General features: G+C 50.3%; 1 protein-coding gene across 1 annotated transcript; it reads right to left on the reverse strand.

Annotated features, from left to right (window-relative positions):
• Positions 1–11,084: 11,084 nt before the first annotated feature.
• Positions 11,085–25,928, reverse strand: Qprt (quinolinate phosphoribosyltransferase). Its single transcript, XM_036180448.1, has 4 exons — positions 25,874–25,928; positions 12,381–12,916; positions 12,012–12,143; positions 11,085–11,536 (listed from the first exon to the last, which is right to left on the reverse strand). Exons 1-4 carry the CDS (start codon positions 25,884–25,886, stop codon positions 11,318–11,320), a joined length of 900 nt encoding a protein of 299 aa, XP_036036341.1. The 5' UTR covers positions 25,887–25,928; the 3' UTR covers positions 11,085–11,317.
• Positions 25,929–27,017: the final 1,089 nt, after the last annotated feature.

The following is a 27,017-nucleotide window of genomic DNA, read 5'->3' on the forward strand; positions in this document are numbered from 1 at the left end:
TAGGGACAGCTGAACACTTAGAAAGAACCAGAGGGCCTATGGAACACCACATCAGCCCTGAATTGCCTACTTGGTGCTCTTGTAGTTAAAAACTAATGTTTTTTATTTTACTTAAGCTGTGGGGTTTTGTAACCTGAAGTAAAACCTATGCCTTGACTTAAGTTCCTCATGTTCCTCAGCCACTTTCTCTTCCATGAGTGACCTCACCCTCAGGTCTCTCTTGACCTCAAGAGCCACCTAGATACGCCTAGTCACTCCCCCCCAATGATCTCAGGTGCACTACTGTTCGTTCCCACACACACTCAGGGAAGCTTCCTTCATGCCCCGCCCCGCAACCATCCCAAACAGCCCGTATTCTGCTCACTTCCTTCCCTACCTGCCTCCTGGTTACTTTCCTGTACCCATTTGTCACATTGTATCTCGTGTTAGTTATTTGTCCTATTGCTGGGACAAATCAATGACAAAAGTTATTTAATGGAGGAAGGATTCACTTTGGCTCCAAGTTTGAGGGCGTGGTCCCTCATGGAAGGGAAAGCATGGCCTCAGGCCTCAGGAACAGGAAGCAGCTGCTCATACTCAACCCACAGTCTTATATTTGAATGCTCCATTCCCAGGAGGTGGACTGTTTAGGAAGGATTAGGTGTGGCCTTGTTGGAGGAGGTCTGTCCCTGGGGCTGGATAAGATTTCAAAAGCCCAGGCCATTCCTGGTTGTCTCTCTCTGCCTCCATTTTTTGGATCAGGTGTAAGTTCTCAGCTGCTGCTCCAGCGCATGCCAGCCAGCCTGCCGCCATGCTCCCTGCCATTGGGGTCATGGCTCACCCTCTGAGACTGTGAGCAAGCCCCCAATTAGATGATTTCTTTTATAGGTTGCCTTGGATATGATGTCTCCTCACAGCGATAGAAAAGTGGCCGAGACAGTCAGGAAGCAGGGATCAGTGAAAGCTGGCATGCAGTTCCTGTTCCGGTTCCCCTCAGGTGCTGCCCACAGCTAGGGTGTGTCTTCCTGCCTCACACAGCTCAGTTAGAAACTCCGCTACAGACATGCCCAGATGTTTATCTTCCAGGAGGGTCTAGGTCCTGTCTCGTGATCCCTGTTCCCCACTGCCTATCTAAACTGAGCCTGCTAAAAAGGTTCTGTAGCAGGAGATCCTGCAGAGCATTGCATCTGGCTTGAATTCCCATGTGTTAGCACCTGGGCTTTGAACTGATGTTTGTGATGCTGCCTTTTGAGTTCTTTCTTCCTGAAGGGTTCAGAGCCTTTGCAAAACTTGGTTACGAGAGAGCTTGGAAATCCAAGAGGTCTTGTGACTGGAGTTGCTTGGGCAAATAGTTCCTTCAAAAAACTCCAGATAAGAGGTTTTGGTAAGTGATAAATTGCTTGCTAAAGGTATAAATTGTGTAACAATGAAAAACTTCTTATGAAGCAAGGGGCAGTCAGTTCACCAGAAGCTGGCTCCCTTGCTGTTTTGGCTAAACCTAAAATTCATCCTGGAGGGACCCCTTTCTTTCATGGCCCCTCAAAAAACAGGATACCAACAATGTTCACCCCTAAATTTGAATAAACACTCCTACCTGTTTTCTGTTGTATGTTCATGTTTGTGTGAATGTGTGCACATGTGTGTGTCTATAGGCCAGAGGTTGATGTGTTTCCTAATCATCTCCACCTTATTTTTTGAGACAGGATCTCTCACTGAACCTGGAAATCACCAATTTGGCTAGGCTGGCTGGCTAATGAGCTCCTGGGACCCACCTGTCTCCACCTTCCCAGTACTGGGCGTATAGACTCATGCCTTCATACCCGGCTTTTATGTGGATTTTAGGGATCTGAACTCAGGTCCCTACGTTTGTGCAGAATGTACATTACCTAGTATCTCTGAACCCTTCTGCTTCTCACAATGTATCTCAGGCTGGCCTCAAACTCTTGACCTTCCTGCCCCCACCTCCTGAGTGCTGGAATCATTAACAGGTACCAGCTCATCTGTCTGACTTTTTTTGTTCATTTGCCCTTTTGTTTGTTTGTTTTAGACAAGGTTTCTCTGTGTAGCCCTGGCTGTCCTGGATCTCACTCTGTAGACAGGCTGGCCTCAAACTCAGAAATCCGACTGCCTCTGCCTCCCAAGTGCTGGGATTAAAGGCGTGTGCTGCCACGTCCCAGACTGATTTTCTAGGAGAAAGACAGAAATAGATTTTTAGGTAAAATCAGATTAAACAATAATTTCTTAATGTATATAAATTTTGTCCTCTAAGATCCAAATGAAATATATCTAGGACATATGATCACGTCAACCATCAACCAGAAGTCTGTTCCACACAAAACTGAACACTGTGTCTGGAGAAGCTTCCCAGTGGCTGTGGAGTCCCTTGTCTTGGCTTTTGGTATAGAGGGGGGCAGCTGTTTTCAGGTCACCGGCCAGCTCTTTGGTGCTATTGACATGTTGAAACAGAGAATCCTTCCTTGTGATAACCTTTCTTGGCGTTTCAAAGCTTCTCACCAGCTAGGAGCCAGTAGCACCCTCTCAGCTGTGACAATGTGACACCTCCACATGTCGCCCTGGAAGGGGAGAGAGCAAGAGACACTGACCTAAGTGGAATATTTTAACCAGTTCACAAAACTTCCTGGATGGGATGCAACCTGCTCAGGTGCCAAGGTAAGGAAGGTTCTGGAAACGACAACAACTGCAATAATAATCATAATCTTTTTGTTGTTGTTTGTTTTTCGAGAAAGGTTGCGCCTTTCCTGGAACTCACTTGGTAGCCCAGGCTGGCCTCGAACTCACAGAGATCTGCCTGCCTCTGCCTCCTAAGTGCTGGGATTACAGGCGTGCACCACCACCGCCTGGCAATAATAATCATAACCTTAATAGTAATATTGGTATTGAATCCAAGAAGGAATATTTTTCAACACTTTTTTTATTATATAAAACAAAATGATTTAAAAAATGAGAAACATCCAAGCATGGTGGTGCACACCTTTAATCCCAGCACATAGGAGACAGAGGCAAGCGGATCTCTGTGAGTCCAAGGCCAGCCTGGTCTACAGAGTAAGTTCCAGGACAGCCAGGGCTACATAGTTATTGGGAGCCATGCAGCCTAATTTCAGACCAATATATGAGTGCTTGTCCAACGAGTCTCCAGATGAGGCAAAAGCCCATGGGGACAGTCTCACTTGGCAAGGACCAGTGGACTTCAGGACAGCGCAGAATACTGCTGGGACCATGTGGCCTGCACACTCTCTTCTCTATAGTAATAGTGGTGATTCTCTGGGCTACTTTAGTGTCATTTTTTCAATCATGCATGGGACAGATGTGATCATTCCTGGAAACCCCATTTTTTTCTCAAACAGTTTCCCCTAAAATTCTTTGGGAGCCGATGCTCCTCAAGCTTCTTGTCTGTCACTCCAGACCCCGGGAGCTGTTCTGACTCAGTGCTGACAGGATCGGAGACAGACCCCCTATTTCTGTAAATATGCTTTGAACGGGACTGCTGCTGTCAATCACCTTCTAGTTTGGTAAAGGCAGGATGGACCTGGCTCCATATTTGGCCAAGCTACCAAAATGGCAAGTGTTATTTTGGTTTAAAGATGTTTTGGTGTAAAAGTTGGGGAAAAAAAACACGTTTGAGATATTTGTTTTTGCTGGAGGTTAACCTTGGAGGATGGGAAAAACTTGCTTGTTCGTATGAAAAAGCATGATTGTTTTTATGTGTAAATAAAGATGGCTGGAACTCTTCAGGACTGGCCACTTGTGTGAAACTCATCTGGTGGTCGGACAGTTCATTTCTTCATGCTGATGCCCCTTCCCAGTCTCAGGACCTGAACCCAGGCTGCGGTGTGACAGAGGCACATAGTGAGACCCTGTCTCAAAACAAAACCAAAAAGCTCACAGAAGATCAAGTCATTCAATATATATCTGACAGAATTTCCAAAAAGTAAAACTAGAGGAAATGGAGATGGGAGAAAACCAAACAGGTGACTGTTTAGTGGAGAAAAGCTTTTGAGGCAGGAAAGATGGTGTGTGTTTGTGGTGTTCACCCCGAGAGCACACTGGTATCATCTGCGATTTCACTCCCGGATTCTGGGACTCCGGCCTCCAGACAGAATGGAGCATCAGTGTCTGGATTTCTGTCACCACCACAGTGAAGACACAAGAATTCAGGAAGCAACAGACCATCGGCATTGACCAGGGCAACAAAATTCCAGGAAGAAAGTGAACAACTGGGTTTGTGGGGGGCCGCCCAAGGACTTTCTCAGCTGGGGAGACAGAACAGATGGCCAGGGGACAGACAGCAGCAGAAGCTTCAAGATGGTTTCCCAGAGGACAGAGCTGAGCAGCCTGGAGCCCCGGTCTTTACAGGACTCCGCTCAAGTGCTCAGCAAGGAATCAATAAGTGTGTGTATGGAGCAAGCCACTCAAGGCCAGGGAAAGAGGCACCTGCAGGGTTAGCCAGACTAGTTCCAGGACTGACAGGGAGCCAGGGCCACTCCAGCCAGGTTAGACACACTCAGAATTCACAAGACACTGGGTAGACTATTCAGGAAGGCCATGCCTCACTGGCAGGGATGACTAACCCATGGCTGAATACTCCTTATCATAAAGATGATCATAAAAGCAAAAAAAAAAAAAAAGATTATCAGGCATAAAGAGGCAGAGGGAAGAGGCAATCTAGAGTTGGGAGAAAATATTTGCAAGCAATGTTTGATAAGGGGTCAATATTTGCAAAGCATAAGGAACTCAGGCAGAGCAGTGGAAGCCATGCTCTCGTTTCCATAGAGTAAAACCCTCCAGAAACAACCTGACTCACAGAGACATCCTGACTGACTCACAGAGGCAGAAGGGAGAAGGGAGAACCTTTGGGCTGGGGGTTAGGGAGAGGCGGGAGGTAGAGTTAAAGGCTGGAAGATTGGCGTGAGAAAGTAGAAGTCAGTATTTAAGGTGGTGTGTACGTAGCTTAATTCAATCATTGGCATTGTGTACACTGAGGCAAAAATAGAAGTTCTGGGGATGTGGAAAGGAAGAGGCCCTCGAGTCTGGTAAAAGTAGTCACAGAGATGTCTGTTTTTCTACAGAGGTCTCCAGTGAGGATGCATGGTGACGCACACCTTTAGTCCCAGCACTCCAGAGGCAGAGGCAGGCAGATCTCTGTGAGTCTGAGGCCAGCCTGCTCGAAATAGTGGGTTTGGGGTCAGCCAGGGCTACATAGTCAGAATTTGTCTCAAACAAAACAAGACGAAAAAAACAAGCTGTGGACCAGTGAATTCACTCAGCTGCTAAAGGTACCTGCCAACAGGCCTGACAATTTGAGTTGGAACCTTGGGACCCGCATGTTGGAAAATTTTAATTCTTTTGAAATGACAACCTCTAAATAATTGTAATTTAGAAAAAAATCACAAAACTCCGTTGAGCTACAGCAAAGACACCAAAGTGAAATTCTCTTAGGGTCTCAAGACTTAAATGTCTACTGTCCTTTCTCAAGTCTCCCAGTCCCTCTCAGTCCTTGCCTCTCTGTCTCTCATTCCCAACACTCATGCTTAAATACAAAATGCATAATTATTCCTTATCTTTTTTTTTGAGACAAAGTCTTACCATATATACAGCCCTGGCTGGCCTCAAACTAACAGAGATCCTCCTGCCTCTTCCTCCTATGCTGGAATAGGTGTGTACCATCATATTCACCCTGTCCCTTATCTTAATAAATTTGGTAAGGTGACTCCATTCTAACTTCATGAAATTAATTTCTGTGCTGTAGTCAAGAATCCAGCTTTAGGGGCTGGAGAGATGGATCAGCAGTTAAGAGCACTGGGTGCTCTTCCAGAGGACCTGAGTTTGGTTCCCGGCCCCTACAAGATTCCTCACAACTGTCTGTGCCTCCAGCTCCAGGGGGACCTGATGTCCTCATCTGGCCTCCACAGGCACCAGGCATGCACATGGATCACAGACACACATGCAGGCAAAACACTCATTTTTTGTTTTGTTTTGAAATATTTTATTGTATGTGTGTATGGATGTTTTGTCTGTACATATGTCATATGTCTGCACCACAGGTGTACATGTCACTCAGGATGCACTCTGTCACAGAGCTACAGCCCCAGTCCTTGTTTTTTTGTTTTCGGGTTTTGTTTTGTTTTGTTTTTGGCTCTCCATATACTCCAGGCTGGCCTTGATCCTTTTGCCTCAGCCTCTTAGTATTCCACCATGCTGGGTCTGGGTCACTTTGTAGATTGGGGAAGGAGGCTGCCTAACACCCACCACACTAGAAATGTGTGGTAATCTCTTCACCCACTGGTTCCTGCATGGGCTGTGCTGGTTTTCACTGACCCGAACTGCAACATGGCAGACACAGTCCGTACTCTCTGAAGAAACCTGGTGTGCAATTTTTTTTATTTGTTTGTTTGTTTGTTTTTGTTTTTCAAGACAGGGTTTTTCTATGTAGTTTTTGGAGCCTGTCCTGGAACTCGCTTTGGAGACCAGGCTGGCCTCGAACTCACAGAGATCCGCCTGCCTCTGCCTCTGGAGTGCTGGGGTTACAGGCCTGTGCCACCGCTGCCCCGGCAGGATAGGTGCAAATTTACCAACAGTCTAGAGGTTAGATTGTCTGTAGTTCACAGTTTGGCCTCAGTGCTTCACTCCTGGGGGCCTCAGAAGGCAAAGCTGTCAAAATGACCCATAGTTCGGGCACCATGAGAACAAAGCAGGGCGATCTGAAACGTTTGCAGATTTTACCTCTGTCAAGAGGTAATGATGTGTGTTCATATCATCACACAATCGTGAGATCTTTTCAAAGTGCAAAATTGTCTCCAGAAACATATGGGTTTGCTAAAAGGTCTTGCTGGTTTTAAACACCTCCACCCTTCATTGGCCTTGGCACATAAAAACTCCTGCGAAGACTCAGGAGTGTGCAGATGAGCCTTCTCAACTAAGTTTGATCTTTTGTTTGTTGTCTTTGATCGAAGGCCTTGTGCTCTGGGCCGACCTAGCTTCAGCTGGTGATTGGGTTGAGCGGTAGGACCAGAGCTGAACAGATGAAAGTGTAAGTGGGTGGGTAGGGTAGATGGGTGGGTAGGGTAGATGGGTGGGTAGGGTAGATGGGTGGGTAGGGTAGATGGATGGGTAGGGTAGATGGGTAGGTAGGAGGGCAGATGGTGAACAGGGTGGGCAGTCAGGTGGTAGAAGCTGGCTGGTTGGGGAGGGCCATAATCAAAGCGCCATGGAAGCAAGCGTGCAAGGGAGTGTCGATGAACTGGTGAGCAAATCAGTTGCAGCTGAACTTGGGCTTTGCATGTCACATGGATAAAGATCTGGACGAGCTGGCAAGTAGGCAGAAGTATTCCCCAATTTTCCTCTCTTTCTGCCCAAGGTCGTTTGGTTTGGTTTTGTTTTGTTCTCAGTTTTTTGTTTTGTTTTTTGAGGGTTTTTGTTTGTTTGTTGTTGTTTTTGTTTTTTGTTTTTGAGACAAGGTCTACACAACCCATTTTGGCCTCCAAAATGTGATTCTCCTGCTTCAGTTTCTCAAGTGCCTAGATTCTAGGCTTCAGACACCAGGCCTAACCCTAGCTTTCTTCTCCTCTGAAAGAGTCTCAGTCTGCAGCCCAGCCAGACTAGAACTGGCTATGTAGACTTGAATGGCCTCGAATAGACAGTCCTCTGGGCTCTGGTGCATGCTGGGAACACAGGCATATGCCACCACCACCAACCCAGTCTTGGGAAACAGATAGACGCTGTGTTTGGTGTCCCTAGCCAACTCGCCTGTTGTCTTTTCGAGTCCCCAAGCCGTGTGGTTGCATTGCCCTCTGGTGGTCATAAGGGCATTTGTAAGACGGTTTCTTTTTCATTGTTCTTCCGACTCCACCCTCCCCAGACCCTACCCCCACCCCTACCCCCACCCCGCTCAGATACAGGACAAATGGTTCTGTCTGCTTGCTCATTGCTTTCTATGCAGCACCTAGAATGCTGCCTGGCATCCACGGAAAGGAGTGAAGAATGCTTTCAAATTCTGCCCCGCCACTGTGTTGTAACCTCCACAGCAATGCCCTTAACCTCACAAACCTCAGTTTCTTTGTGGGTAACATGGAGATGTTGACACCCCACACCTCCCCATCATTAACTGAAGGATGGGACCTACACATTCGGGGCCAGAGCACCCAGTCCTCTTCCCTTCTCACCCTCCAGTCTGCCCTGATGACGCCACAGACGGACAGCAGTACTCATCTTCCCTTAGCAAGTTAATTTGGCCATTTGTCAAAGGGCGTCACACTGGGCAGCCTGGAGATGTGCTGTAGCACTAGTCTCAGGCTGGCCAAGAGACCAACCAAGTCCTCTTCGGCCATCTCCTCCCTCCAGCCCCCTGGGCCACACCCAGCCTCTCTCTGCCCCCTGAGCCCTCCAAGAGGGTCTAACCTCTACTCCAGCATTTCTCAACCTGTGGGTCTTGACCCCTTTGGAGTTGCATATCAGATATTTACATGGCGATTCATAACGGCAGCAAAATGACAGTTATGAAGAAGCAATGAAAAGAATGTTATGGTTGGGGGTCGCCACAACGTGAGGAACTGTGTTAAAGGGTGGCAGCATCAGGAAGGTTGAGAACCACCGCCCGACCCACACTGGAGCCTGTTCCACTGGCAAGGCCCACACTGAAGCCGCCCCAGACAGCTTTCTTCCAGCTCTGCAGCCATCCTGCCCCTCCAAACGCATCTTCCTTCGGAGGACTGAGCGCCCTGAAAATAGGCTTACCTCATTTTTCAGCTTCAATCTGATTGTTGTTGGGACAGAGTCCAAAGCCTCTGACCTACCATTTTGTGGTCTGGAGGCAGCCCATCCCCTAGTCATCTTGCTTTCCAGAGCCCAGCTGCAACGATTTCAGCACACACTGCAAGCCATTACCTGCCTCTGGGCCTCTCTCTGCCCATATAGTCGCCTCTGCCTGGAAACCAACACACCCTCCTCTCTCCTGCGAGGAGAGTGTGTGCTGCATTGGCTTGCCTGGGATCTATTTGCTTTCCTCTGGTAATGGAATCCCTTCCCAGTTCACAGATTCAGAGAATCCTGGAGGGGCTATTCATTTCTGAGTTCAAAACTGAGCTTAAAATTCAGCCTGACAGAGTTAATTAAAAAATAATAAGTGCCAGGTGGTGGTGGCACACACCTTAATCACAGCAATCAGGAGGCAGAGCCAGGTGGATCTCTGTGAGTTCGAGGCCAGCCTGGACTACAGAGTGAGTTCCAGGAAAGGCGCCAAAGCTACACAGAGAAACCCTGTCTCGAAAAACCAATAATAATAATAATAATAATAATAATAATAATAATAATAATAAGGTAGGGGCTGGAGAGATGGCTCAGGGGTTAAAAGCATTGGCTGCTCTTCCAAAGGACCCAGGTTCAATTCCCAGCACCCACACTGAAGCTTACAAATGTCTGTAACTCCATTTCCGGGGATCTGACACCCTCACATAGACATACGTGCAGGCAAAATACCAATGCACATAAAAATAATAATAATTGCAACACTAGCCAAGCATAGTGGCTTATGTGGGTATCCAAACACTTGGGAGGTGAAGGTTTAGGAATCAGTAGTTCAAGACAAGCCTTGGCTACATAATGAGTCCTGGAAGAGCCTGGGCTACATGAGCTATATAGGTAAGCTACATAAGCTTGCATCTAAAAGGAAAAGCAGAACAGCACTGCTGTGGATGTGACATGTGCTGGATGCAACGAACTGCCACTGGGTACCCACTCTGTTCCAGCCTCACTCACTAATTTTAGATTCTGGAGCATGAGTTTGGGTCTCCTAACACACATTCCTAACTGTTGCCCCTCTCAGGCCCTGATACCACCCAGAATTCTAGATTTGGGGCTTGCTGACTACTAGGCCATGCCTGGGCCCATATTCCCTGCACTGGGGCCCCGCAGTGCTCAGTTCTGTGGGGACTCCGTTCTCCTTCAGAAGTGAGGAAAGAGTTAAGGCTCTCAAAGACCTAAGGTCTCTGGAGTTGGACCACCTTGCTAAGAGTGTTGCCGTGCTGCCCCTGGAGGAAGGACAGGACCCAGGAGGGGGTCAGAGAGGATGGGTGCAGTGCCATGTAGCACATCCAGATCATGATGTCCATAAGAACGGCCCCTTCCATTCAGAACAGCAGCCAGCTCTGTCCAGTATCTCTGCCAAGAAACTCTGGGCCTCCTGACGCTTAGTCTGCCAAAGAGCAGGGGTCTGGATGATGTGAGCCTCAATCTGCTTCCAACAGAAGTAAGCTGAGTGTTTGCCTTTCCATGCCCCCAAGGGACACCAGGCAGGAAATATTTCTCAATCAACCTAGGGCCCTTTGGATAGAGCCTTTGTGGGAAAGAGCTGAATTTTTCCTCTCTTTGTGGCAAGGGGTGAGAAGCGTGGGCTCTGAGAGGCAGAGGGAGCCCTTGGGAAGAGTCACCTCATGGACCACCAGCACCTAGGGCTGCTCATGGCCACGTTTTCCTTCTAGAACTGCCTTAGAAACTCCAGGCTTGGGTAAGGTCATGGTAGTGCCTCAGGCACCAGCCAGGGGTCATGTCCCAGCTAAAAGGCAAACCTGATGCCACACACCTTCAAATATAAGATATTGCTCCTGGTATAAAAAAGAGCCGCCATGCATTTCTACCCAGCGCCTTCTTGATGCTCACAGCTTCTAATCTGCACATGCAGAAAGAGTTGTTTTAAGTTAGGTGCAGAGGCGTGGGTTGAGCAGCAAAACACAGCTGCACATTTAAAGTCAGAAGTACAAGGCCAGCCTAGGCCACATGATGAGGCGGAGGGAGCTATGTTCGAGCTCTTGCCCGTGGCCCTGGCTCCATCCCCAACACTGCAGGAAGAAAAGAGAGCTTTGGGTGGTGCTAGCTAGTGCCTCCTCTCCTGCCATAGAGGCCCCCCTGCCCCCCCCCCCCCCCCCTGCACATAGAGGCCACGTGGCGTCAGCTGCCGCCTGCCAGAGGCTTGCTATGAGACACCATTTGTTAAGTGGCCACCCTTCAGAAGGTAGTGTTTGAACAAGTTTATGACTTAAAATAGCTGAGCAGTGCTCACTTCTAGCACTGACTGACCACTTGCTGCATGATGGTTGTCATCAACAGCCCAGCAAGGTTGAACATTTATGAGACCTATTTTACAGATTAGAAAACTGAGGCACGCAAAGTCAAAGTCAGCCCCGGCAGGTCACACAAGCTGGTGGTGGCAGAGCCAGTGGGAAGCACCAGTGTCAGGTGTATCCTGTTGACCTCTGAACCTAAATATGTGTGACCTGAGGGGGCCAACAAGCCAGAGTAATGCATGCTGGTGGTGTCTTCTTCAGCTTTAGGACCTGCGGGCATAAGGCACTGGAGTATCCCCTTCAGCAAACAGCTTGAGAGAGAAATCCAGGGCTGGAGCAGCCTGGGTCAGCATCCCCAGCGAGATGACATCAATGTGGGTCCCACAGAACTGGGGGAGGTTGCCCAATGTGACGCCCCCACTGGCTTCCACGGCCACGCTGGGGAACTTGGCTTTAAGTGCAGCTGCTGTGGGATGCAGCTCCTGTAAGATACAAGTCAAGGGGAGGTGAGAGCGCCCCCCCCACACACACCCCTCCACCACACACACACACACACACACACACACCCCTCCACCACACACACACACACACACACACCTCCACCACACACACACACCTCTCCACCACACACACACACACACACACACCTCCACCACACACACACACACCTCCATCACACACACACACACACACACCTCCACCACACACACACACACCCCTCCACCACCACACACACACACACACCCCTCCACCACACACACACACACACCCCTCCACCACCACACACACACACACACCCCTCCACCACCACACACACACACACACCCCTCCACCACCACACACACACACACCCCTCCACCACACACACACACACACACACACACACACACACACACCTCCACCACCCCACCCCCATCCCCCGCCACAGACCCTGTCCAGGAGTTGGATCCATCTCACCTCAGGCTTGAAGTTGTCCAGCAGTAGCAGGTCAGCCCCAGCCTCCGCTGCGTGCAAGGCCTCCTTCAGGCTGCTGCATTCCACCTCTACTTTTAGAGAGAAATCAGCTGCCTGCCGGGCCCTCCGCACCGCCTGCCAGGCCAGTAGAGAGAGGGTGAGGTTGGTCGCCTGGCACTGGACCTGGAGAGCCCAGGGAGCTGGGTTTTGAATCACAGGCTAAAAGGAAGCCAGCCTCTCGCATCTACAGATGCCACCCCTGGCCCTGGGATCCCTTGTCACCAGGCAGTGGCTGGTACACTTTGGTGGAGGGACTGGAATGAGGGTCAGAAGCGGACCGGAGTGAGAACAGCGTCTCGTCCAGGCTCTCACCTTTTCCACGCCGCCGGCTGCCACCACGTGGTTGTCTTTCACCATTACCAGCCCTCCCAGGTCGTAGCGGTGGCCCGCAGCCCCGCCTGCTAGGAGCCCGTACTTCTCCACCAGTCGGAACCCCGGGGTGGTCTTCCTCGTGCCCGCCACGTGCCCATTCCAGCCGGTGCTCCTGGCCACCTCCACAGCTGTCGCCGCCACACTGGCAATCCCACTGCAGCGGGCCAAGGTGTTAAGGGCCACCCGTTCCCCCAGCAGCAGGTGGTGGGCAGGTCCCCTGACTTCTGCCACCTTGACCACAGGTACCAGCTTCGATCCCTCTGGGAGGAACCAGGATACTTGGCAGTTGAGTTGGGTAAAGATGGCATCAAAGAATGGTCGCCCGGCCAGAACCCCCGGGGATTTGGCCCACAGCGCAGCCTGTGCTGGAGCAGACCCAGTGACCAAGGCTGCAAAATTGAGGCTCGGGCAGTCTTCCTGAAGCCAGCTGTTCGCCAGGGCTGCTAGGGTCGTAGAGGGCAGCAGGAGCTGCAGGCCTGCGGGGGGGGGGGGGGGGACACACACAGAGAGACCACTGTTGGTTTTGCACTTCTTCTTCATAGCCAGAGGTGATGCGAATATATTCAACAGCATGGGCCATAGGGCGCTAGCAGATCAGGGTGGAGATTGGGCTGGGACAGAGCCTGGGGTCTCCCTGTTGACCAGGTTGTCAGAGTAAATAAAAATACCCTGCACCTACCTAAAGTTAAACCTTCAATAAGCATCAAAGAGTTTTATAAGGAAGCTGGGTGTGGTGGTGCAAGCCAGTAATCCCCCCACTCCGGGAGGCTGAGGAGAGGACCTCATCAGACCTCCTCTCAAAATAGCAACAACAACGGTAATAAAATGGAGACTGTCAAACCATAACCCCCTTTTTGTAATTCTTTTCTACATCTAGTGTGTGTGTGTGTGTGTGTGTGTGTGGTGTGCATGCAGGTGTCGTTGCTCTTGCGTGGAGGTCAAAGGATAACTTTCAAGAGTTGGTTTTCTAAAGCATGTAGGTCCTGGGACACTACTCCAGCTTACCGAGCTGGCAGCGGGCACCTTTATCCACTGAGTCATTTCCCGCCATACATCCTGTTTTTAACTTTAATTGACTTACAGTCAGAGAAACAACATGAGTCGCATCTCTACCGCATTTGAGTCCAGCAGTCTTATTGACGTCACACTCCCCCTTCAGAATTCAAGCTCTGTGCCCTGAACAGCAGCTGCCGCCGCCTCCTCCTCCCGTCCGTGCCTACTGCCCCTCTGCTCTGTTATGAAATCTGAGGACGTAGGCACTCGGCTCATTTTCCTGTATAGTATGTCCCAGGTGACACGTTTAACAACTTGTAAGTAAATGTGACCTGCTATTTGAAACTCAAATGTGACTTGGCGTCTTCTGTTTTATGTATCAAACCTACTATTGGGTTCAAAGCTATTTATTTACCAATAAGATATTTAATATCCGCTTGTTCTTTGGAGACATGGCTTGCTTAGGTAGCCCGGGATAGCCTGGACTCCCAGTCAGCCCACCCCCTGAGTGTCAGGGGGTTACAGGCATGCACGCACACCACGGCCTTCTGTATTTAACAACATGGGTAACCGACTTAAGCACACCTGAAGGTTGCCCGCCTCCATTCCAGCCATCTGAGTTTCCCAGAAGGATTAGCTATTTATGCCCTGAAGCCCTCCAGCAAGCCGACAGCTTATGTCTCTTTCCTCCTAGCTTTCTCTGGAACACCAAGTATTTTCTTTATGGTGGGGATCTAAACCCGGGCCTTGAGCTTCTAGAAAGTGCTCTACCAACGAACCTCACCCACAGCCACAAAGAACCACGTAGGAAAGGCAGCAGGGTGGCCGCGGTTCAGAACTGGACGCCTTAGCGCGGCTGCAGACTAGGCTCGCTTGTGTGTTGTTCCAGGGACGAAAGTGAGGGAGTAAAGGGTAGGGCATGGTATTGGGATCGCTAAGGTCCTTCACCTTTCAGCCTTTAGGGCTGCAGAATCTGGCCACTGCAGAGACTGACCCAGACACGATGCAACATTGCCACCTGTCGGTCTGTAAAGGAGCTGCAACCTCCACGCAATTTGTCTGGTTCCCTTAACTCCCGCCCCCACCCCAGCCCCTCCCCTTCGCCCCTGCAGTCCTGGAATTCACTACGGAACCCAAGCTGACCTTGAACGCTAGGCAGCCAAGGGCTGGGATTACAGGTGTGAGCCACCACATCCAGTTCCCCAGATAGTTGTGGGCCTCCATGTTGGTCTCTGAATTGCAGTTTTGCTGAGAAGTTTTGCTGAGAATCCTGTTGAGTTGGTGCCGTCAGAACGCCTCCTGACGGCTAGGACTTGGTGTTAGTAATCCGCACCACTGCCCCTGCTGTGCTCCTAGGCTGTGAACTCCCACTTGCCTGCACTGTATTCAGAGATCTTGCCTTATAGTGAGAGTTCCGGGTGATAATGCTCTATCACTTGCCTCCTGACCCCTTCACCATTTTATTTTATTTATTTTGAGATAGGCTTTCTCCAGACCGTCCTGGAACTCGATCTATAGACCAGGCTGGCCTCGAGTTCAGAGATCTGCCCGCCTCTGCCTCCTGAGTGCTGGGACTAAAGATGAGAGACACCACCGCCCGGCCACTTCCGCTGTCTTTGACAGCTCTGCCACGGTGAAAACTCCTGTTCACATCACTGCACCTGCCACTCTTCACTTTACCGCACTTCCTATTGGTTGTGTTGACACGCCTGACTGAGCAGTTGCCGTGGAGATGGCGGTGGGTGGGTCTTCCTGCCACTCTCAGAGTCCCTTCCCCGGCTCCAGTCATCCTTCACCTTTCTGATCTGCTTTCTACAGACCCTGCTAGGCCAGAAGGTCCCAGCAGTCTGCACCACACTCCAGTCTTCTGCTGTGTTCCAGCTGCTTGGCACAGCGAGGGGGCTCAGACTTGTAATCCCAGTTTGTGGAAGGGTAAGGTAGGGGAGTTTCAACAAGTTTGAGGCCAGCCTGGGCTACATACACAGTTCCAGAACAGCCTGGGCTACTGTGTAAAATTCTGTCTCAAAAATAAATAAATAGGGGTTGGGGATTTGGCTCAGTGGTAAAGCACTTGCCTAGCAAGCACAAGGCACGGGGTTCGATCCTCAGCTCCAATACATACATACATACATACATACATACATACATACATATAAAATAAAGCAACCAAATGCATGGTGTGCTGGAGCAAAATGATCCAGGCAGTAGTGGCGCACACCTTTAATCCCAGCACTCAGGAGGCAGAGGCAGGTGATCTGAGTTTGAGGCTAACCTGGTCTACCGAGTTTAAGGACAGCCGGGGTTACACAGAGAAACCCCGCCTAAAAATGAAATAAAAAGAAAAGAAGAAAGAAAGGAAGAAAGAGAAATAAAGAGAGAAAGAAAGAAAAGAAACAAATTTGTAAAAATGGCCAAATATTGACTGCAGGGAATGACCTGAATTTCAATAATGCCTCAGCCTCTCTCACCTCAGGCCACAACTCAGCCTTTTATTGTCTGTAACAGGGATAATGATGCAGAGACCCCAGGAGTGCTAAGCTCCGGGGGACGTCTTTAGGCAAACAGTAGGGTGTGTTGGCTAAAGAAATGTCTGAAGCATCCCGCAAGTGTGGCGGGTGCTGGAGGAGGTGATTGTGTGTCCCTGAGAAAGATGAGTCATGTTTGCATGCTGAGGTGGCTGGGGTCAGAGGGATTTGAAACTGAGAAGCCGAGGATGAGACTCAGGAGAAATGGGAGAAGCCGGAGGCTTGGAGGAATCTGGGCCGAACCCAGGAACCACCACAGAGCTGGAAGTGAAGTGCCGGGATTATGTTTTTACTGGAAAGTTCACCTCAGCCACCAACGAGGCATCCAACAGAGTGTCAAAGCCCCAAGCCTATGCAGCAGTGTAGGAAGGGAGAACAGGGGTCCATGTGAAAGCTAGCTGCTTCTGGGGTGAATCTGCCAAACTGGAAGCTGTTAGGTGTGGAAGCCTCGGGTCCGTCTTCCAAGTGGTTAAACACAGGCAGCAAGAGTGATCCCACCAGAGAAGTTCGGCCAAGAGGAACATCAGGGGAGGGCAGGAAGGGCATGGGGAGCCCTGGCGTGTGGGTACCACAGAGTGCCGCCTCATCTCAGCCTCCCCACAGGGTCATTCGCATTTCAAAAAGCGTCGAAACCAAATCTCAGTGTTCCGGTGTGGTGCTGTGTGGTGAAGCCTCACAGCAGCACAGCTGGGGAGGGAACAGGCGGCTTTCTGCCGTGTTGACGTCACCGCCTACAAGAAACGTGAATGGTGCATAGAGTAGGTAGATGGATCTGTTCCCAAGAGACTCGGGAGTGAGGAATAGCGAGACTGTGGGCATGGTGTCTGAGCACAGCAGAGGAGGAGGTGCCCGCAGAGGTGTGGCTGACACGCTAGGAGAAGAGTCAAGAGCGGATGTTTGGGGGTTGTGGAGAGGAGATTCAAGTGGAAGACTTGGGTCATTGGACTTAGCAACATTGTGACTAAGAGGCCTTGGCTAAGGAGGTCTGGGTGGTGTGTGATGGAAACAGCCAAAAATTACACTGTGAGGTGAGGAAGTGGAGGTGGTGAGTGTGAGCCACTGGCTTCAGGTGCTAACAAAGGCCTTCACCCAGAGCAGCGTGGCTGGGTCATCTGGAAAGCTGCATCAGAATCTGGGGGTGGGGGATCCCAGGTATCTACGTGTCCCAAGTCCCCCTCACATAAAGACTGATACATAGGAAGGTTAAAAGCCGAGCTCAGAGCCAGTGAGCTGGCTGAGGGTAAAGGTGCTAGGCTACTGCCTAGCCTGGTGACCTGAGTCTCATCCCTGCGACACACATGCAGAAAGGGAAGAACTGACTTTCACACACATTGTCCCCATGACCTCCATGGAGAGAGAGAGAGAGAGAGAGAGAGAGAGAGAGAGAGAGAGAGAGAGAGAGTAAGTGAATGTTCAAATGCAGCATAAGAACTGGGATGCGCCAGGCGCTCCGGAGGCAGAGGCAGACGGATCTCTGTGAGTTGGGGCCAGCCTGGTCTACAGAGTGAGTTCCAGGGTAGCCAGGACTGTTACACAGAGAAACCGAGTCTTGGATGTAGCTGCAGATCCTGGCTGGGCTCCAATCCTGGGCTCAGGGGGGCTCACTGCAGCACTACTCAGATATCTCCAAGTCACAGAGTCAGCCCCAGTGCCCATCAACAGAGGCTGACTAAAGAAAACATGGTGTATGCATCGGGGAGCCTTAGCCTCAGAGACAAACAAAATTATACCATTTGCAGGATGGTTAGAACCGGAAATCATGTTAAGACAAACATGGCATGTTTTCTCTCAGATGTGCAGTCTACATTGAAAAAGAAAACAATGGGGGAAGCTGAGGTCCAGCAGGAGGCGTGAGAAGGCCAAGAGGATGATGGGAGGGAGCTCAAAGTCCACTGTAGTCACGTCTGACACGCTTTGTTTTGTACAAATAACATGCCAATAAACATGGATGAAAAGAGGGAGAAATAAAGACAAAGAAGCAAGGCTGGGTGTGGAGGTGCACGCCTGTAATCCCAGCACTCGGGAGGCAGAGCCAGGAGGATCTCTGTGAGTTCGAGGCCAGCCTGGGCTACAGAGGAGTTCCAGGAAAGACAGAGCAAATAGTGAGATCCTGTCACAAAAGAAAGAGGAGGGGGGGGGGAGGAGGGGAAAGAAGAGGAGGAGGGGAAGAGGAGGAAGAGGAGGAGGAGGGGGAGGAGGAAGAGGGGGAGGAGGAAGAGGGGGAGGAGGAGGGAGAGGGGGAGAAGGGGGAGGAGGGGGAGGAAGAAGAGGAGAAGGGGGAAGAAGAGGAGAAGGGGGAGGAAGAGGGAGGAGGAGGGGGAGGAGGAGGGGGAAAAGGAGGAGAAGGGGGAGGGGGGGAAGGAAGAAGAGGAGAAGGGGGAGGAAGGGGAGAAGAGGAGGAGGAGGGGGAGGAAGGGGAGAAGAGGAGGAGGAGGGGGAGGAGGAGGAAGAGGAGGAGGGGGAGGGGGAGGAGGAAGAGAAGGAGGAGGAGGGGAGGAGGAAGAGAAGGAGGAGGAGGGGGAGGAGGAGGGGGGAAGGAGGACGGGGAGTAGGGGGAGGAGGGAGAGGAGGGGGAGGAAGGGGAGGAAGGAGTGGCTCCAGCTGGAGAGGCAGGTTCAGTGGCACAGCACTAGTATAGCACACAGTCTGGATTGTAATCAGTGCCCATCCCAAAGAGCCAGTGCTTAAAACCAGTGCTTGAATGGTGGTATAAACCAGGAACTTGGGAAACCTAGGAAGGAGGATCAGAAGTTTACGGCCGGCCAGGCATGGTGGCACATGCCTTTCAACCCAGCACTTAAGAGGCAGCAGCAAGTGGGTCTCTGTGAGTTCCCGGCCATCCGGCTACATGACCTTGACTCAACAAAACAAAACAACAACAACAACAAACAAAAAGTTTGGGGCTAAGGCCAGCGAAATAGCTCATTTGAGAGAGATGCCTGCTGCCAAGTTTAACAATTGAGTTCCATCCCAGGACCCTGCACGATAAAAGGAGAGACCCCTATCCTCTGATCTACACACCCAAACAAACAAACAAACAAATAAACAAACAAATAAATAAATAAATGTAATTTTAAAAATTACAAAAAAATTAGCTGGGCAGGTTGGGAGACTGAATTTGAGAACAAAAGGTTTTTCTAGCCCTCCCCGTGACTCGGGGTTGTAAGAATAAGATGGCCGGGATCCAAAACATGCATTTCTTATTCTAAGTTTTTAAAGATTTTTTATGTATATGAGTGTTTTGCTTCCATATGTGTGTGTTGGCTACATGTGTACTCTCAGAGGCCAGAAGTTATTGGAGCTCCAGGAACTGGAGTCACAGATAGTTGTGGGCCATTGTGTTAAGTGCTAGGAACACACACACACACACACACACACACACACACACCCCGTCCTCTGCAAGAGGAGCGAGTGCTCTAACTACTGAGCGGTGTCTTCATTCTCCATGTCTCTTGCACAACAGAATTAATGGAGAGCTGTGCAAAATATTGATCCCTGGGCCCCAGCTCCGGGGAGGGAGGAGGGGTGTGTATTAGAAGACACAACCTGAATCTAATCACTAGCAGAGCTTCTGAGTCTGGGAAGGTCAATCGTCACCACACACCGCTGCCCACCATACCAGGGCTGTGTGCTGTCCCACAGAGCCTACCCAGTCCTCCACACTACACAGCTTTCGTGTTTTAGATGGAAAATCTATAAAATCTAGAAGCCGGGGAAACGGAAAGAGAACCTTCCTAAAGAGCAGAGTTGGAGAGTGATGGATGAGATTGGATCAGGCAGCCATTGCTCTATCCTCTCCACAGTGAGTGCTTTCAGGAGAACCCAGCTGCTTCAGCCCCCAGACTTCCCACACACAGACAGCTTGGAGATGGCCGACCGGTTGCCTGGTGTAGGGCACACTGTTCACACTATTTCCACTTGGGAGAATAAACAAACACATCTGGTGTTCTTTAAGCCTCACTGGTTAACATTTCCAAGGAAAGGGATTCCGGAGAGTGGTCCTGAATATCCAGGGTCTGCTAATTAGCAGCTGCCGCTGAAGGCACTAACTCAGAGAGAAGCTGAGCTTGGGGGGGGCGGGGAGGCTGGGCTGGTGACGGCCTGGTGGGGACAGATTGCAGAGGATAATTTCACCCAGCTGTAAACCTGACCTCTCAAGGGATACCTTTTTAATTGATTATTTGAGGTGAATAAAACTCTGTCTGGTAAAATTTACATGGCACAGATAGGGTATAGCTAAATTGGTGGAGTTCTTGCCTGACATGTAGGAAGTCCTGGGTCCCATCTCCAGCACACCTGTAATTCCAGCATCCGGAGATGAAGGCAGGAGGATCAGAAGTTCAAGGTCACCCTCAGCAATGTAGAGGGTTTGAAGCCAGCCTTGGCTATATGAGACCTTTTCTTTAAAAAAAATTAATAAATAAAATAAAAAAGGTGTTTCCAGTGTGGTGGTATGAGCCTGTAACTCTAGCTACTAAAAACAATGAGATAGGAGAATTTCATGTTCAAGGCCAGCCTGGGCCATCACTGGGATCTTCATGTGAGGTTTAGATTTAAATACAGGTGAGGGGCATCCCTGGTCAGGGTGGTCCTGCCCATCATCCCATCATCACTGTCCCTTCTGCAAGGTGCTCTGACCAGTAGCCTGGGGCAGGCTCCCTCCTGCAGACCTGCTCCTCCGACAACTGGTCCTGAGCTTCAGCATAAGCTTCCCAGGAAATTCTAATTTTTTGGAGATCATTATTTCTCCAAACTAAGAAAATCAAACTAAGGTGAATGGCTCCTGTGGAAACACCTGAGATTAACCTCTGCCCTTCACATGTATGCACCCCCCACTATGCACGTACACACACTCACACACACACACACACACACACACACACACACGTACACACAAGAATACAGATGCAAAAGGAATCTCACCAGGATGTGTACAATTTAATTGTCACAACCACAATTATACCCATTTTATAGGTAAGGAAATGGAGGTACAAAATAGAGTAAGTTCATACAACTGGGAAGGGTGGGCTTGGGGTCATAAAGCTGGGCTGGCCATGTTAAGGACTCATTCACACACTTCACCACCAAGAAGAAGGGATGGTTACAGATCTAGCTCAATTTTATTCCTCCTTTTCCTCTGAGTCATGATCCCAGGAAAGACAGGGCTGAAGAGAGAAAGAAGCCTGTAGACAAAGGACCCAAACTGCCTCAAGCAATGGGTCCTCCAAGTCTACCACCCTCCCGCGTCTGTGATTGTGAGCTTGCTCCAGAACTGGAGCAATCCTCTTAGGGAACCAGAGTGCTCTGGTGAGCACTTCTTCTGGGTCAGAGAAGAGAAAATGGTGGACCAGACCACATGCTGTATCAAGACAGAGTTCATCAAGCTACACCCAAGGTGCCAGGCCCTTGCTCCTGGCCTGAAGTATGAGTCAGAAACATCTGGATTGCAATCCCGGCTCCACCCCATGTTCCCTTGGGTTCTCTGAAAGTGAGTGTCCCAGGGAGACATCTGGGACAATTCACACCTGTGTGTGAGACCAGGCCTGGCCACCAGAACTTTAGTGTCACAGCTTATTTGTTGATTCACTCAACAAACACCAGGTGGAGACAGAGGCTGGCCCACGCTGCAGCTTCCTGACAAGGTCTTCCCATCGCCCTCTCGCTTGCTAGGGAACAGAAATGACTTCCAAGTAGGACCCAGTAAAGGCCCCTATACTGAGTGCTGAAATGGTACACACACTTTGAGGGTGAAGAAAGATTTGTTAACGAAGTGTGAGGGCAAAGGTGAGGCTGCAAAGTGTTGGCTCTGAAAATAGGTTATGCTTTGACCAGGGAAAAGGCTCAACGGCAGAGAGAGAGAGACAGAGAGGCCACAGGCACCGGGGAGAGGTGGTAGGATGGTAGATACTGGCAGATGTAGTTCTGGTACTGAGGAAGGAACAAGAGAGAAAAGGTTGAGTCATGGAGTGAGCCAGGCAGAGCGGGCTTGGAGAAGAGTTCAGAACCGGGTTCTGGTCCCTGGGAACAGGAAGTCACTGGATAAAGCAATGAAGATTGAAGTTTTAAATATTTAAGGGCCAGATGGCTCAGCGGGCAGACACTTGCCTTCAAGTCTGAGGACTTTAGTTTAGTCCCAGAACCCACACGACGGAAGAAAACTGACTCCCAGAAGTGTCCTCTCACTTCCACCCCATGTCCATGCTTGCCCTCACGCAGACATACACTTAAACTGGGTCTAGGGTTCTCGGTTAGGAAGCTATTGAAAGGGCTTTGGCAAGAGGCAGTGAATCAGAATGAGGGCCTGCTTCTCAAGGCCACGGGACCGTGCTCGGACTCCACGATGCTCACACGGGCTCCGCAGTTCTCACTCCAGTAGAACCTCTCGGCCTCTGTCTACTGGCTCCCAGCTGCTTCTGCCACACTCTGGACTGGCCCTTTGTTTCCCTGGCTCCCCAGCCTGGGCCTCACTCCCTTTCCTTGTTTACCCTCTTTCGGCTTATTCCATGCAGGTCACTGGCCCTCACCAACCTTCTGGCTGAGCCCAGAGGCGAGCATCAGATGTCACGTGTATAAGGCAGCAAGGCACCAGAACCTTGAGGATAGGATGCTCCGAAGAGGCAAACAAAACAGGACCGGGATGCTGGGGAGGTAACTCCGGGAGATGTAACCACTGGATAGTCGAGGGCCAGGAAGCGAGTGGGTACCCTCCTTCCTCAGTGCAAGATGATGATGAAGGAGAAAGAGGAGCAACACCAGAATATCTGCTCAAAGGGAAAACTTTGAGTCCGACACACCAAACACGGAAATGGAGAGTTTGGGGTTCCGAAGTGGAACCTAGTCTCTCAGGAGGCAGAGGCAGGTGGATCTCTGAGTTCGAGGCCAGCCTGGTCTGCAGAGTGAGTTCCAGGACAGCCAGGGCTACACAGAGAAACCGTGTCTTGAAAAGCAACAAAAAGTGCAGAGGCAGAGTTGAGGGACAGTTGTGGAATATTTCTTCACACTGTGTGAAGATGTGTCACTGTGACTGGTCTAATAAAGAGCTGAATGGCCAATAGCTAGGCAGGAGGAAGATAGCTGGGGCTTCTGGGGACAGAGAGATCTGGGAAGAAGGTGGGGTCGCCAGCCTGACGCAGAGGAAGCAGGACATGCAGGAGGAGAGTAAAAGCCACGAGCCACGTGGCAGCACATAAATTAACAGAAATGGGTAAATTCAAGTTATAAGAGCCAGTTAGAAACAAGCCTAAGCTAAGGCCAAGCTTTCATAATTAGTAATAAGTCTCTGTGTCATGATCTGGGGGCTGGTGGTCCAAGAAAGCCTGCTATAAGAGACCCCTAGAGCCAGGTAGTGGCGGCGGTGGTGGTGCACACCTGTAATCCCAGCACTCAGGAGGAAGAGGCAGGTGGATCTCTGTGAGTTCAAGGGCAGCCTGGTCTACAGAGTGAGTTCCAGGACAGCCTCCAAAGTTACAGAGAAACCTTGTCTCGAAAAACCAAAAAAAAAAAAAAAAAAAAAAAAAGGAAGGAAGAAAGAAAGAAAGAAAGAAAGAAAAGAGAGCCTCACTAGCCTGTTTCTGGGTACCAGGCCCTTTGTGATGGTCTTTAATCCTACCATCCTTTGGGAAGGCACTATTTTTAATTTACCAACAAGGAAACTGAGCACAGTGAGATTTGTATCTAGTCTAGGTGACATGGCAGTCAGGTGGCAGGGATGGGACTTTATGTAGGTGACTCTGAGGTCACCTCTAAACTCTGTGCTAGGGAGGCCATGGAGATGTCCATGAGCGTGTGTGTGTATGTGTGTGTGTGTGTGTGTGTGTGTGTGTGTGCGCGCCCGCGCGCGCGCACGCGCGCGCGCGCCAGAGATTGGTAGACTAGTGTATTTTCCTTTTTTCTTTCTTTTTTCGTTTTTTCAAATACTAGATCTCTGAATGAACCTAGAACTCACAATCTGGCTAAACTGGCTGGCCACTGAGCTCAAAGGATCTGCCGGTCTCTCCGACCACCACAACCACCCTCCCGCCAGCCCTGCCCCCCCCCCACCCCCCCCACACACTCAATGTGAGGATTGCAGCCCAGCTTTTGTATGGATCCTGGGGAATCTGAAATCAGGTCTTCCTTCTGATGAGGCAAACAGTTCACCCACTGAGCCACCTCTCTAGCCCACATCCTTGAAGTTTTGAGGTTTTAAATTGTTCTTCTTAAGAATTTGGATCTGGGGCCTGGTGTGGTGCACACACCTGCAAGGTCAGCACTTGGGGACTAAGGCAGGAGGATCCTAAGTTCCAGGTCAGCCTGGGCTACATAGTGAATTTCAGGCCATTTTGAACTGTGAATTCAGACCCTGGAGTTATGGCCCTGCACAGCAGTGGTGCTGGAGAGTTGGTTCGGAGGTTAAGTGCATATGGTTCTTGCAGAGGATCCAAGTTCTGTTCCCAGCACACCCATCAGGTGGCTTACAACCACCTGTAACTGTAGGGGGATTCAATGCCTATGGCCTCTGAGCACCCCCAAACATGTGCACACACCTCCTGCCATATATACAAAGAATTTAAAATAACATAAACATTAAAAGATAGCCTGTCTTATAAATAAATGAATAAAAGTCCTGAAAGACAGCTCAGGAGGGGCCTGAGCTCCATCCCCACAGATGTGCAAAGGTGGCCTCTGAAAAAGTGCCCTCTGACCTCTGTGCTGTGACACGTGACACCCCCCCACCATGCACTCACTCACAGTAGTAGCAAGTTAAAAAATAAATTTAGAAACCTGGATCTGGGGAAAATTATCATTATGAACCCCCCTTTCTCAGAAAAAGAAAAGAATACATAGTTATTTTCTCTGAATTTCATATTCATATTGGGCATTCGTGCCCTCCCTGGAAACCCATCCATGGTTCCTCAGGAAAGAACTCATTCCAACAAGGACCAGCCTGGACATCTGCAAAGGTGATTGAGTTTCCCTGCTGCCCTGCAACATCTTCCAGATAGAAACCCAGGATATACCTACAGGGTAAATAACTTCCCAGAGTTCCCACAGCTGTGAATATGCCTGGAACTCAAGTCCAGGTCAGTTTACTTTGACTGGAAGTAAAGGGAAAAGCAGACCAGACATGGTGTTGACCCAGGGCTTGGGAGGCGGAGTCAGGCAAGTTTGAGGCCAGCCTGGTCTGCACAAGGTGCTCCAGGGGTGCTAGGCAGAGCTACAAATCCAGAGCAGGCTCCACAGTCAAGGTCGGAGTTACAAACCAGGATTGAGGACGGAGGACGGGGAAGGAGACCCCCCGGGAGGGAAAGGAAACACGAAGAATCAAATGTGAGCCGTCTAAATGCCAGGATGGGTCCCTGGGCCTTAAGCACGCGCGCGCGAGAGCAAATGCTGGACCACTGAGCTGCATTCCAGTCATTGTCTTGTTTACAGACGCAAGAAAAAGAGGCTGTGAAAATGTGGAGTTCTGGCTTTGTCCTGCAGCCTGCCCTTGCTGCACTCTGGACTCAAACAAGCGCTGTGACTACCAAGCCTGACTCCTAAGGGCCTGAGCACAGGCTCGGACTTCATCCCCTCCCCGCACCCTGCAGGGATGAGACAGGACTTTGCCTCTGCTTCTCTTGGCTGCTAACAGCGGGCAGAGTCCAGCACAGCTCCCCTTTCCAGGTTCCCACTACCAGTAGGGACCTCGACCTCCTCCATTCCATCCTCCAGCTTCTGCCCTTAGGCCTCAACACAGAAGGAAGAGTAAGCAAGAGGACTTTGAGGGTTCGGTCCAGTCAGAGAGAAGTGGGTTGGGAAGAAGGTCCAGGAGAGACGAGAGAGAAAGGGGGCTCTTTAAAGAAGAGAGAGAGATGGAGATGGAGGGAATCGGGAGAGGGACAGGCAGTAGGGGACATGGGAGACAGGGACACAAAGCGGGACGTATGTCACCTTCAGGGTCCATGGTGACTTGGAGCAGCCGGTCAGTGTGTCCACCACTGTCCAGGTCGATGATTCCAGAGGCTGAAGCTGGGGGTGGGGCTGCCAGAGAGAGTGGGGAGGCGCCGAGCTGGGTTGGTCTTCCGGAGAGGTCCTCCTCCCGGACCCTCGCTGAGCCAGCCCCATTGTGAACCCCAGAGTCAGGGAGGTTTAGAAATTCTGCCCCTTCTGGCACCAAAGAGGCCCTGTTTTCTCCCACTTCCAGCCCTCCTGGAGTTCCCTTGAGCGCATGGCTATGAATGCCGGACCCCACTCTCCGGGAAGGGCCAGAAAGCCTTGTTAGTGGTGCTCTGGGGAAATCATGGATCTTAGACTTGTAGTCGCGTCCCAATTCCATTTCCCCCATCCCAAGCTCTGAGAGAGGGTCTCACTGTGTAAATCCACCTGCCTGGGCACCCCCCCCCACACACACACCTTCCACCCCCCACCCCTCTCACCTCTGTGCTAGGATTAAAGCAAGCACCACCACATCCAGGCCATTCTCTTTTTATTTCAAATACCTTTTCTTGGGTCCCCCCCCCCTTTTTTTTAAGCTATAAAATGAAACACTAGTCAAGGAAGAAAATATGTGAGGAACAGAGAAGGAACCTCAAAATGTCCCTTGATTCTCCCCTTTCCTCTTCCTGAGAGCCACAGTTTGAATGAGTTTCCCCAAAGTCAGTGTGTTGAAAACGTATCCCCCAAATTTATACAGCTGAGGTATTTGGAGGTGGGGTCTTTGGGAGATACTTAGATGAGGTCGTAAGTGGAGACTGTGCGTCAGTGGCTTTAAAAGACAGCAATACCAAATGTTCTCACTCATACATGGCTCCTAGCTCTAAATCTTCTGTTTTGATGTTTACCTGGAGTGTGTGTGGGAACCAGAAAAGGAGAGATGGACCACAGGGGATGCCGAGGGGCTGGGTCAGTAAATACAGGTAAAACTAAAGGAGAGACAGGGCCCTGGGGGGAAAGGTTCAAGCTGGGTGGGGTGAGGTCTGGGTGGAAGGTTTAACCAAAATGAAGAGTATATGAAAAGGCTACAGGGAAACCTACACCCTCCCAACTCAGGAAGAAACTGTTAGTGGAAAAAATAGAACCCTGAGGACATGGAATG

The sequence above is a fragment of the Onychomys torridus genome, chromosome 1 (genome assembly GCF_903995425.1).
Source record: "Onychomys torridus chromosome 1, mOncTor1.1, whole genome shotgun sequence".
Classification (NCBI taxonomy): Eukaryota; Metazoa; Chordata; class Mammalia; order Rodentia; family Cricetidae; genus Onychomys; species Onychomys torridus.